The sequence below is a fragment of the Magnolia sinica genome, chromosome 17 (assembly GCF_029962835.1).
Source record: "Magnolia sinica isolate HGM2019 chromosome 17, MsV1, whole genome shotgun sequence".
NCBI classification, from domain to species: Eukaryota; Viridiplantae; Streptophyta; class Magnoliopsida; order Magnoliales; family Magnoliaceae; genus Magnolia; species Magnolia sinica.
The window spans coordinates 3,338,522-3,353,194 of record NC_080589.1 but is presented as its reverse complement, the minus strand read 5'-3'; the positions used below and the strand labels follow the sequence as shown (position 1 = coordinate 3,353,194).

The window sequence follows — 14,673 nt, the reverse complement described above, 5'->3', positions numbered from 1 at the left end:
GAATACAGATATGCATGTGCAGTTGAATTTTGTTAGTCCCACCCACGTGTCTCAGGGAGCCCACATACACCCCACCACACGTGCCAACCTGTCACACTTACATGAAATCCAAGACATCTATCAGGCGGGTCCCACGGCATCAATAACCTTGCACAGAAACCAGGCTGGTCCGTTTGATCAGGCGGGTTATAGTATAGGAAACAAAAGAGATGGACAGAAACGCTTAGCAGCTTCTTTTGAAACCATCCATTTATTTATAGTATTGTGGCCCACCTGACAAAGGGTCCCATCTGAATTTTTGGTAGGGAAATCTATATGGTGAGACCCACCTGATAGACAGCTTGGATCTCACACGCATGTAAATAAATAGGCCTCCTCATGCAGACGTATGTACATATCAAACCTTGATAGATATAACGTAATCCTACGTTAATATCATTTGATTTTTTGAGGTCGGCTCACCAGACCCAACTTACTATCCTTTATTTAGAGCCTTTGGATAATGACCCAAGAATGGTTGAAGAATATGAGAGGATCTAATACGTAGAGAACATCTCAGGTCCAACTAGTTGGACCACAACTTATGGTCCATCACACGGAAACTTCCAACCTTTCATGTGCATGCCTCATCCAACCTGTCTAATTGGTTGGTCCCATCATGAGGATCGTTTGTGGAAAACAGCCACATCCGCTCATTACGTGGAGGAAAAGTATCTTTTACTATTTATCAATAGCTAGATATTATTTTATATGGTGTGGCCCACCTAATGAGTACATGGAACTGATTTTTGTAAAAGGTGTTCCTCATCGTGGGGCCAATGTATTAGAAGGATTGAATGTCTCATGTGCATTATAGTTTGGAAGTTATTTGGGCAGACTGTAACTTGTGATCCCCATTAATTGTACTTGAGATCTTTCTCCCGTGTGTATGCATGTATGTAATGAGAAAAGCTCACATCCAACAGATTGGACAATAAGATGCTTCCCTCCACAAGTCATATGCCTGCAACAGTTAACTTGTCTAGTAAGTTGGCCCCAACATGAGGATTACCTTGTGCAAAAATCAGCCCCATCCATTGGTCAGGTGGACCACATTTGTATTGGGCCAACCTATTTGATGGGGGTGATACCTCATGCACATGATAGGTTGGAAGTTATTCAATGGGTGGATGATAACTTATCATCCAATTTGTTAGGCGTAGAGCGAGTTCAGCCAGATCGAGTTAGGGCTAACTTGACTTGATCCGGTTTTGAAATAGGCATGACCCAAACTTAACTCGACTAGGTACTGAGTCCAACATACTTGACTCGATCCGAGACTGTCCTAGACGAGTCGGGTTGGGTGCAACGGGTGTCCACGGGCTGAAATCACGACTCAAAACCTAGATTCACTTGCCGAAATTGCAACCTCTTCATCAACTACACAGCATCTTCAATTTGAAATGTTATATCTGACTTTTTTAAATGTATATGTATGAGTCGAGTTAGTACTGAGTTGGATTTCGAGTTGGATTGAGTCGAGTGACTAGGTGACTCGAACTCGACTCGATTTGAATTCAAATTGGATGAAGTCAACTTAATTAAGATCAATTCACCCACTCGGTTTAGATTAAGTTGGATTCGAATGAGTGGATGAATCGAGTTTGCCAAGTCAAGTCGTCCCATGCCCAACTCTAGTGAGGCAGGGGAGTCTCCAGATGTATATGTATGCATGCATGCATGTGTGTGCGCATACACTTTTAGATTGCCCATAATCCCCAACATAGAGATATACTTATGCCTAAGCTATGTGGAGCCCACAGAGATGTCTATGACAAATCTACTCTGTCCATTTGTTTTGAAAGACCACAATTGAACATGATTCTAAAAATTAGGTGGGCCACACCAATAAAACAATGGGAACAGAAACATCCACCTTTGAAACCTTTCCGTAGCTTTTATATGCTATCCAAAATCTTCATTAGGTTACTACCACTCAACTGTAGGAACAAATATCATCCTTATAGGAAACTTTTATCACCCCTAGCATTTAATCCCCTACTATCTCTTGTGCTATGGCCCACATGAGTTTTGGATCTACTTGATTTTTGAAATCCCGACCTACCGTGGTCTTTCAAAACAGATGGAAGGAGTGGATATGTCATGGACATATTTGTGAGCCCCACACAACCCTATGCGTAGGTATATATTTAATTATGCTCGAGGTCACAGGCAATCCCCTTCACACACTTATTAACCATATGCATTAATGTATGTATATCGTGCGCGTGTGTGCATGCGTGCGTGAGACATTTGACACATCCAAAAGGTTGGCTCCACCATAAGGATTACCTTGTGCTAAAAATCAGCTTAATCTACTCATTAGGTGGACCACACCTCTATTCTTTTATAGTATTAGTGGGTATCTATCATTTTCTATGATATGGGCTACTAGAGGAGTAGATTTATAGGTCATCTTCATTACGAGGCATAACTTGAATATTGCATCGAGGAGATAATAATTCACCCTTCTAATTTGAACCACTTACTCTTTTACCCATAAAATTCATTTGATAACAAGTAATTATATGGTTAAGCTTTTCTTGATCAGTGTATAGAGATATGATTCATCCACGATGGGACCCATGTTTTGGATGTCAAGATAATTGTACATTAGTGCCACGTGTTACGATCATTTTTTAAAAAAAAATTGTGCCAACCTAACATAGGAGTCAGCCTGTGTTATGTGATGTGCATCATATAGCTAGTAATTTCAAATTTATGGTATCTAATGTAGCTTCAATCGAGCACTTAAGGTGCACATTACAAGATCTGGACCGTTCATTAAGTCAGTACCTATCATTGATTGGATGTACTCTAAAAAATTATATTAATGAAATTAAGGCCGTTCTCAAATCTCTTAAAAAGCTTGATAATCCTCTTTTCTATGATAATCCCTCTTTAACAACCTCTAAGTGTATTGTTGTTGTGTATTTATTCCAATGCCTATATCTTTTTCTAAATTTACCATTTTACCATATCATCCAACCCATAAGATGATACCATGTGACAATCTCCAATTCTAACCCTTCAATCACCTTTTGAACTTGGACTTTGTAAGAATTGCAAGAAAATTAGATTTGGAGGATATGAATAGTCTCATTCCCTTCCCATTTCCATCATCAAGTAGTGTTGAAAAGCGTACACTTCATCCAAGCATCCCTCCTCATCCCTTAGGGCCTTACCCATCCAACCATCCCCCAACTAAGGGGAGAGAGAGAGAGAGAGAGAGAGAGAGAGAGAGAGAGAGAGAGAGTCCAGCCTTGGTCTAGTTTAGCCTAACTAGAGTCCAAGTCTCTCGAGTCATTTTATCCTAATCCGAACCATTCGATCTAGCCTTTGTGATACTACCGTACATCCAACCACTTAAGCTTCAATCAATTTCATCAAATCTAAGCTTTAGCATTGTGTGACACTTACTCTCTTCTTAACCCTCTACTCATCAAATACATCATCACTATATTTACATTTTATCATTTTCACACATATAATTGGCGGGCATATACTCATTGGCTTGTCGATATAATCGGAGTCTGCTCATCAAAAATCCAGTCAATCAGTTGTCATTTTGTCATAAGCATCAACATAGCATCGAGTATCCCACACATTACATTTATACATACTTTCTACCATGAATTCGATTGGTTCGAACATATGCTCTTTAGCTTACCTATATAATCAAATCCTGCCCATTAGTAATTCAGATTGAAATTGCATGAGATGACATAATCAACCCCAAACTTTTTAAAATTACCATGATTGCGCTTAATATTTTCACCCGTGTTAAAAAATAAAAAAACATGAAATTCTATCCATGCAAGCTTTTTATGGTAACATGATTATCTCTCCTTCTCCTCCTCTTTTCATTATTAACAACTATCATTATCATCATGATCATCATCACCATCATCATCATCGTCGTCGTGATCATCGCTATAATTACTCATCCGTGGTGGAGCGGTTCATTACATTAAAATCATATAAGAATAACATTTTATTTTATTTTTTAATTTTTTGTGGACCACTAATTAGAAATGATATGTTCTTCTTTTGTGACACTTACAAATAATCAAATCATTTTTTAAAAACTAAAAATCGGGTGGTGGGCCGAATTGATGATATGGGTCGATCTCTTTCATGTGTCCATCAATCCATGAATTCATGCTTAATTGCCGGTGAGTGGCATCAAACCATGATAGGGACCCCATGAGGACCATAGCTCCGTGAAGGTGCCACGTGGTGGGTTCTGAAAGCATGCTTGAGGCAACATTGCTGTTGGTGTGACTTAAAAGGGACACTTAGAATAATACCATGAGAAAATAATTGTTATATTGTAGGAGTATTATGAGCTGTGTGCATGCGCACTGCCGCCGACGATTTACATACATCTAGCTTGATGTGAACCGTCCAAAATCACTGGTGCATGTTAGGTTAATCATAAACCGAAATTGTTGATTATGGGAGAATAATGAGTGTTTGATTGGTGTCCATCAAATGGATGGTTAAAATTTAAAAAAATCAATGGTTTAGATTGAGTTGATGAACGTTGATGATTCAGAGGATAGGATGGTGCAATCAGATTGAAACTGGGGCATGAACCATTAATGGTGGGGACAGAGGCTTGAATGGTGTGGATTTAGGTATCTGCATGCGTACGTATGGTAAGAGTCTAGCAGAGTATCAAATAACTACTCTAATGACCAACAAGCTCCCCCTTGTCATGGATAATTGGGAAGGAAGTCGCTGGCTCATATTGATTTCTTTTATGTTTTTGTCTGGTCTTCCTGTCTTGCACCATGACCATTTCTTAATAGAACTCTCTCTCTCTCTCTCTCTCTCTCTCTCTCTCTCTCTCTCTCAATCTTGATCATCCATTCAGTATCAATCAATGTAAACCATCCACTTAATCCCCCCTTCTCGCTCTCACACACGCAATCTTGATCTTCCATTCAGCATCAATCATTCTAGATCATCCAATCAATCCAACACCCTCTCTCCCCTCGATCTTGATCAATCTAGACCATCCAGTCAATCCACCCTCTCTCGCTCTCAATCTTGATCCTCCATTCCGCATCAATCATTCTAGACCATCCATTCAATCCACCCTCTCTCTCACAATCTTGACCATCCACTCAATCCACCCTCTCTCTCACAATCTTGACCATCCATTCAGCATTAAACAATCTAGACCCCCCATTCAATCCAACCCCCTCTCTTCTCTCTCAATCTTGAGCATCCATTCAGTATCAATCAATCCAGACCATCCACTCAATCCAACCCACCCCAACACCCCCTCCCCCTCACAATCTTGACCATCCATTCGATCCAATCCTCTCTCTTCTCTCTCACAACCATCATTTTGTATCAATCATTCTCAACCATCCATCCAATCCAGCCTCTCTCTCTCTCTCTCTCTCTCTCTCTCTCTCTCTCTCTCTCTCTCTCCAATTTCATTTGGACAATGTTCCCAACATTGTCATAGAGTAGTATTTTAAAGGGGATTAGCATGTGGCAATCCGAGTGTTTTAGGGGTTGATAATCAAGGTTATGTCTGCCTGATCTGTCTTGCACTATCACAACAAGGAAGAAAACAATTCCTTTTTTTTTCCCTATTTTTTAGGGTTCCATTATAGTATTTGGACATTTGTGTATATTTATATTACTACGATGGAATATATATATATATATATATATATATATATATATATATATTAACATTTAATATTACTATATTTTATTAAGTATATTGCTATGCTAATCCCACAACCATGTCTAATTCAGTCCTTGTCCACACCCCCACATGTGCAACATCTCGACCATCAATCAAGCAGCCCCACCATGATGATTCTTGATTCAAAAGTCAGCTATCAACTCATCTGGTGAGCCATGCATCATCTAAGCCTATCCACTCACCTATAGCTTAACTAAGGATATGATCTTTGATGGAGTGGAATCACATCGTAGGATTCATGTAATTGACCTTAATTAGTTGTAATAAGACTTAGATGATGATGAGCTAGTGTATGAAGAAAACAAATGGACGGGTAAAAACTTTAATTTAACTGTCCATTTTTTAATACACTATGGCCTGCTAGTTAGTCAATCTAAACGTTGATGCCTACTTGATGAATGGATTGGTCATTCTACACATGCCATGTTGAGCATGCGACTAGCTACATAAGGGGGCCAAACTAACAAAACTCCTCACATTTCCAATTTCTTCAATTTGAAGTTAGTGATATTGACTACTGGTAAATATCCAATATTGAAAGCTAGCCATTACAAAAATACTCATCCATATGAGATGTACATCTTTGATATATCAACAAGTAGCCAATGGCCTGATTTGAAAGTTAATCTTCATGGGTAGGACTCTTTCACACATGTGGACATCTCACCCGTGCGACACGCACATAGGCAGGAAAAGACCAGAAGCATATGAAAGTTCACATACAATTAATATTGTACGTGATCTCTATCTCTTTAGACACCTGAATGAAAGTGATAGAAATGTAAAGTAGTTTCTAATTGATGGAGAGGACCATGATACAGCTTCATCTTAAATTACCTAAATGCTCCGAGTAATGCATGAAATTGAAAGTTCACTTGTATTGATTGTGTGTGATCATCTCTCTTTCCCACTAGTAAGGCTGGCACCTGCAATGTAAGTGGTGGAGATCAAGAGTAAGTAGTTTTCTATTTAAATGAAGAGGGCAGCGATATAGCTTCATCTTAAATTACTAAATTCCCTTTCAATTGCTTAAAATCATTCACATTCTTTTCATATTACATGGTTTGATTATTGGAATGACTAATTGCATGTATTTTTTTATTTTTTTTCAACGAAGGGAAATTCTAGTAATGTCTAATGTCTAAGCATGCACATAAAAATATTAGTAACAGAACTCTTGCATGTGTGGGACAGACATGGTCTCGTGCAAGCAGACCATCAAATGCGTCACATCATGTAAGTGCCAGAGCAAAAAATAAAAAATAGGCCAATTCATGATTCAAATGGGCCACACCAAATAAAACAGTTGCCTACTCTTGATTTCACTAGGGCACTGACGCAATGAAGGACATGATGAAGTGGATCACTGGCTTCCTTTGGGATAACTACTCTGAATCCACGGAGCTTCTCTAGACTCCTCACAGAGATTCATACGTACTCTTGAATTGCAAAATGGCTTGAATTTTAAGTCCCGGGCATAACATTGATTGACACACCTAATAATATGAGTGAATTTTACAAACACAACATGGTATGCCTTGTACAAAATCATGACTGAGCGTCGGTCTCCCAACTGTTTCCATTGGTGTGACCCACCTAAATCCCAAATCCACTTAAAATTTGGGCATTGGCCTAACATGGGATGTTGCACCTGATGGATGGTCAGAGCGGATTTATGCATGCATGAACATATGCATGTAATTTATATGCATGCATGGGATTTATATACACATACATATGAAAAAGAGGTAGCAGTAGCAATGGTATGGTAGGATGGGGTTTTCAGGGATTTGGTAGCAGTAGCAATAGTATGGTAGGATGGGGTTTTCAGGGATTTTTTTTTGGGACTTGATAATGCAGCTTTAGACCCGCCAATGAAAGGGGCTTCCAAGTTCTTCAAGGAGTCTTCCTTTGAAGCCGGCCTTTACCCATCGAAGTGAGCGTCTTTTGTTGCTTGGGAAACCAAACCCTAGATTTCACGGGTCAACAACCCCTCCCATACGTAGGATTTGTGATCTATGAGCAATTTGATACTCTGATAGTCTATGACACGTGATACGCATGCACACGGGCATGGACGATTAGATTAAACCAACTAATTGGTAGATCACATTGTAACTAAGTCACAATCCTAAAATCAGATTTGTGGACACTTGTTTGCTAAAGTTAGGACCGTTGGATTTTTCACTTTCAACCATCTGATAAATGTCCACTAATCCGATATTTATGTAATCATAAAAGTATAATCCTTGGTTTATGATACATCTAAACTTGGACCCATGATTTAGCAAGTTCAATTTGAATTACTTGCATGCCATGTGTACAATCTCTCAGTGCATGTGTATCATCTATCACAATCTGTCCGAGTATCAAACTATTCCTCTTTGGGATCAGGTACCAAATCTCCCCTCAAATCTCACCCTTAAATAAAAAAAGAATTTAAAGAGAGGTGTAAAAGAGAAATTTTGAATGTAGTTTACAAAACTTAATGAGATACATAAACACCTTAGATATGTGTGGATCATTAGGTGAGTCCCACCAGGTGGGTCACACCACTTGAAAAAGTTGACCCGGAACCACATTTGACAAATATGTGAAGCCCCATATGATTACTGGACCAGACTGATTTTTGGGACATGGAACATAACAGGGTGGGGCCCACCTGATAGTAGGATCCACATCTAATAGCATATATACCCCCAAAAAAAAAAAAAAAAAAAAGAGTAAAATAATAATAATAAAATAATAAATTTTGCTTATAGGTTTTAGCTAACCAACCAGAATGGGGGAAGAGAAAACAAATGGATATGTGATTGCTTGGCCAAAGAGAATGAAAGTGATCTTTTTTTCCCCTAAATATAAGCTCATTTGATTTATCGTAGTATCTTGTGAAGTGACCCTCTTATCTTGTGAAGTGACCCTTTTAATATTTTCTTATGAAAGGCCACTTTCAACTCTCCTTCAAAACACATCTATTTCATTTATTTTAGCAAAATAAAAACTCATTTTAGTCTCTTTCTTGGATAGTTTTGTGTATTTTCTTCCATCTCAAACCTATATCTCTCATCTTCCTATGGTTAATTAATTTGATGAGTCACACAGACAGAAGTAGATGCTACGTTGCTCTCAGATCTTAAATTATAGTGCTGGTAGTTGCATTGGTTCACTTGGACAGCCCAATCAATTGATCTGAACCGTCTATCAAGTCTGGCGGACTACCATGTAAACATCACATTGATTTGGCCTTATTTTCCATAGACATCCCTTTCCTATGTGATAGATGGGATGGTTAAGATTGCCTAGAAAAAGTGATTCTTGTTGATTGAAGATATTTTTTGTGTAAATAATCTTGACTGTTCATATTAAAGGCCATTAATTAAATGGTTAATATTTGTCACATCAGTATCCTGTTCACATGGTAGCTCATAAAATGTGCATGCATGAAATCGATCCCTTCCCATCAGATGTGTCAGTCTGTGACTGATCAGGTGGGCCACATCATGGGAACAAGATGGGAGGGAATGCCCACCTTTGATTTGCATCAGACCCACATATATTCAGACCCTTCATCTAACCTAGACAAAGGATTGAACCAAAAATCAAGCTGCATGGATGTATATCTGTGAGGGTAGGTCCCGTAAGCTTAGGTCAAGGGTCCTAATCCATTTTTGTCTACTAGAAAGCAACATAATAATAGTAATACTAATAATAAATGAAAATAATAATAATAATATTATTATTATTATCATTATTATTATTATTTGAGAAGACAAGTCAAAAAAAGAGGAAAGTCAACGTTCTCTGGTGCACCAGGAATCTGCTAGTTGTACTTCATCAACGGCTACGATTCCTGAATCCACTAGCTTTAATATTCTTCTCCCCAGATTCTCCCTTCCCAGCCTTCTTAAATATCCCCCCTCCCCCCCTTCCTCTCTACAAACCCATCTCTCTCTCTCTCTCTCTCTCTCTCTCTCTCTCTCAGTAGAAAACGACTATGGTGGTGGCCTCACCAACACCAATTGGTAGTGAAAAGATCCAATCCGTCGGAGTTCCAGTCATCGATCTCTCCCACAAGAGGTCCCATGTTTCAGAACTGATTGTTAAAGCCTGCGAAGATTATGGGTTCTTTAAGGTTATCAATCATGGAATACCTGACGAGACCATCTCCAAGATGGAAGCTGAGGGACACGATTTCTTCTCGCGACCCACCTCCGAAAAACAAAAAGCCGGACCACCTAATCCTCTCGGCTATGGGTGCAGGAACATCGGCTTCAATGGCGACACTGGAGAAGTCGAGTATCTCCTTCTCCATACCAATCCTCTCTCCATTTCCCAGAGATCCAGAACCATTTGCAAGGACCCAATGAGATTCTGGTAATTGCACTTGAATTCTCTCTCTCTCTCTCTCTCTCTCTCTCTCTCTCTCTCTCTCCATCATAATCATTAATATAAATAAACTATTAGGAAATGGATTATTGATAACTCCTAATTATGATTAAGCTTCGCCCCCCAAGATTGTTTACATATATGTATGTCCATGCATATGCATGTATATATATATTTATGTATGCATGCGTGTGCATACATTTTCATATATATATATGTGTGTGTGTGTGTGTGTGGATGGTATATATATTACTTCACCATGACCACCTAAACATTTTATGATGATTTATAAGGTTTAGTTGATGTAGCTTTGTTTAAGGTATGTGTCTCGAACTTTTTAATGCCAAACCAAGATTTTAAAAAATAAAAGAACCACCTAAAGTAGAAATGAAATTAAAATTCAGCCATCCATTTATAGTGATGGCCAATAATTCAATTATTTGCCTCTTTCAACTAGAGCATGTGATCTTCGTAATAAAATATTATCATCATCTAAGTATTGTCCCAACTGATTAGAGTCAACTACATGAATCCTAATTGGGATGAAGATATCGACAATGAAGCTGATACATGCTTAACAACTAATGACCTAATATAGTACTTAAATGACCTTAAGGGCACATGGAGGTTTGTCAGTCGATCTAGAAAGCATTAATGCCTAATTACCCAATGCCCCAAATGGTACTTAGGATACATGGCCGGCACCAACTAGATGTTGGGTTCAACCCGAGCTGACTCAACCACCCTAAAATAAAAATAAAAAAATAAAAGGAAGTAGATAAGCATATATAGGTAGTGATGAACTAATGATAAATAAATCAATAGATTAACCTAAACCCAGATGTTTTTGAGCATTGGAATACATCAATGGCATCTAATCTAATGCTAATATAAATAAAGAAACAAGACCTAAGTTCTTAATTAATATTATGCTTCTTGTACTAAATAAAGCAATGTAATCATATGCTTTTAAACGGTAATTAAAGCTAGTAATCATCACTAATTAAACAAGGACATGTGACCTTTTTTGCAATCTTTTTGTGCAGCTGTGTGGTGAATGATTACATTGAGGCAGTTCAAGGGCTTGCATGTGAGATCTTGGACCTGTTAGCTGAAGGGTTGAGATTACATGATAGGAGAGTTCTAAGTAGGTTGATCAAGGAGAGTGATAGTGATTCAGTGTTCAGGCTCAATCACTACCCTTCATCACGCAAGGAGGTGGACAAAGGGAGGGACATGACGGCCCAGTGCCGGATCGGGTTCGGGGAGCACTCAGATCCGCAGATCTTGACCATCCTGCGATCCAACGATGTCGGGGGCCTGCAGATCTCCGTCGACGATGGCGTTTGGGTCCCAATCTTGCCGGATCCTGCTGCATTTTGCATCAACGTTGGGGATGCGCTGCAGGTGAGAATATGAAAAATTACCATAATGCCCTTAAAAAATGAGATCTGGTGTGCACGTTTGGATGTTAATTTAATACATTTTCTTTTGGTGGCCTCCTTGGAGAGGAATGCCACCTGCAAAGGCCAAACACCATCACCCCCACATGTGCCGGTGTGGCATACGTGTGTGAAATCCAGTCTGTTCATGGATTTGGCCCTGTAAGTGAATATGACTAGCCCAAAAATCAGAGAGGCCCAGTATTCTTCAGGTGGGCCAAACATGCACACAAATGCTAGCCATTGGTTATACTTTTGCAACCATCAATTTATTTTGTATACATATGGCCCACCTGATAAACATCATGGATGTCTCATACATATGCCATTTTTGGCAATGCATGGACGGTTGTGGTAGCATACGAAAATGGGGGTATGAAAGAACCTTAGTGGTACGTACTAAATTTCACTTGGTGGGGTACTGATGGATTAAGCTTCACCTGTGGAAAATGACTGATTTGCCCATGTGATGCACTTGTCCTTGCTCATAATTACAAGGGCAAATCAGTCAGTTTTCGTTTGGGGGTCGTTTGGGTACCATTAAAATTGCAATTTTGAAATATAAAGCGTTGTTTTATATAAAGTTTGAAAAATTGCTTTACACCAGTTTAATTTTCTGGCATCCAAACACATGCTAGCTGTACAAAGCGTTGACAGCCTGAGAATTTTACAAGCTAGCATGGAAAACTGAGAGATGGTAATTAAGGTGGCTTGCAGCTCATGTGACAGCGTGAAAACGTGTGATATCATGCCGTTCATCAGGTGGGGCCCACCATGAACATGCCCGTGCCCGAAAATAAGTCCACTCATCATATTGGCCACCTTTACGAGGAAAATGGACAGCTAGAAAGGAAAGGTGAAAAAACAAAAGGCAACTAAAGGTCTACATCGAAGTAGACACGTGCAGCCAGCTGATGAGTAGGACGTGTGAGTTTTGGTTCGTGAAAATCATCACGGTCAGCCCCACTGATTGGACGGCTGGAATCCAATTTAACAAGGAAAAGCCTGGTATTGGATATGTAGGAACATCCAATCCAGACCATCCACAGTGGGGTCGGCAAGATGGACGGTCCGGATTTAGTAACCTAAAGCCACATTCCATCGTCCTATCCAAGCCATCTAGCAATTTCCCTACAAAAATCAGACTAATGTAATCACCAAGTGGGCCACTAGGGGAAGTTGGAAGTTAATGATTTAGTAGATTTATTGTTTGATTGTTTGGAAGTGACATGCTCCTACATTGGAGGGCCAGCCTCTTCACTACCGGCATGTGGGCTCTCCATGGTTTGATTATGTCATCCAAACCATCCAACAAGGTCACCCCACCGTGAAAACCCCAAGTCCAAAAAATCTTGCGGACCCAATTATTGAGTGGGCCACGAGGTGTATTTGTATGGTTATCCATCGTGTGGCCCAAATAATGCTTGGATCAGCCTAAATTTTTGAGACATCCCATTTCATGGTGAGGGGATCCTATTGGATGGTTTAGATGGAATACATCCAACAAACGATGGTTGGGTCCACATGTAGGTATTGCAGAGCTGGTGCTACAATACATCAGTTTTATTCTTAAAGAGTACCCTAATCTACTCTAATACAATGTGATAAATCAAGACGTAAAATCCGTTTCTCAACTTACACTTTGGTAGACCAAAAGCCAGATCCTAGTGATTCTTGTCCATAGAGGGTAATCAGATGATCCTAGCCATCCATATGGATAGGACATTCCATTTGATTGAATTCTTGTCTAGAGCCCAAACATGGCAAGCACCTACCAAATGAACGGTCTAAAAAAAAGTGCACTTGTATTGAAAGACCCTTCTTTTTTTTTTTGATTGGTATACTTGCAGGCTCTGACAAACGGGAGGTTTTTGAGTGTGAGACATAGAGCCATGGCTAACTCATGTAAGGCCAGGATGTCTATGATATATTTCGGTGCACCTCCTCTCCATGCAAGGATCTCACCCCTCCCAGAGATGATCACACCCATTAATCCATGCCTCTACAGGCCCTTCACGTGGAGTGAATACAAGAAGGCCGCATATTCTCTCAGGCTAGGAGACCGACGGCTCGATCTCTTCCTATTGAGCCCAGATGAAGAGGATCAGTGACACAAGAAAAGTGGGCCCTTCTCAAGGTCCCAACATCTTCAACCTCCATAGAGAATGCCACAACTTAGGAATGCTATTTTCAGCCATTACATCCTTCATTGTGCCACACGTGTAAGGGATATGTGGTGTTTCTCTTCTGGGTTCCTTGGTCAATGTCTTCTAGCCCAAAAATTAGTGAAATGGACCACTTTTAGCATTTTCCTCCCCACCCATTTCCAGGATTTCATATGTGACCCACCTGATGAATGGACCAGCTGCGTTTTTGGGCTAAGGAACACTCACTGCAGGGCCAAGCTGATAATCCCTTACACATGTGCTACATCCATTCGTGTGCAGATGGACGGCTGCAAATAGCATTCCTCTACTATGGGTCTGGAAGGTTGAGTGCGTACGTGACATGAAAAACAAAGGAGGGATTTGGTACTTCACCGAATGTCTTCTTAGGTTGTTTTTTTTTTTTTTGTTAGCTTGTTAGTACACCCACTGTCGGTTCACAGTTCAGTGTTAGCCACCCCCATTAGGGAATTGATACCAAGACCTCACTGTTGAAACGAGGTATCTTTCACTTGGGCTATGGATCTGGGTGTCTTCTTAGGTTGTGTTGATTGAATGGAAGGGAGACTGGTAGGGCCGTTGGTGGACTAATCTGGGCCGAAGATAACTCGGGCCCACTCCCATTACAGCCCTAGAGAGTAGAGATTGTGTGAGTGTGCAATACATTGTTTGTAGGATAAGATAGTGAGTTTGAAATTGGTTTGGTATCTACTTATAGAAATAGATATGGGATGTACCATACATGTATTGTATTCTATGGTAGTAAATCTTGATTTTTATAATTTGCAATACAAATTTCAATGTTTGGCAATATCCACACCTTCCATCATATGCATCCACATGTGTTTGGTCAGGAGCTTAAAAATCAGCAGGATCCAAAACTCAGGTGGGCCACATCATGGGAACAATT

General features: G+C 39.8%; 1 protein-coding gene across 1 annotated transcript; it reads left to right on the top strand.

Annotated features, from left to right (window-relative positions):
- The first annotated feature begins 9,720 nt into the window (after nt 1–9,720).
- On the top strand, nt 9,721–14,122 carry LOC131230903 (gibberellin 2-beta-dioxygenase 2-like). The gene is made up of 3 exons (XM_058226924.1): nt 9,721–10,144; nt 11,203–11,563; nt 13,449–14,122. Exons 1-3 carry the CDS (start codon nt 9,765–9,767, stop codon nt 13,707–13,709), a joined length of 1,002 nt encoding a protein of 333 aa, XP_058082907.1. The 5' UTR covers nt 9,721–9,764; the 3' UTR covers nt 13,710–14,122.
- Nucleotides 14,123–14,673: the final 551 nt, after the last annotated feature.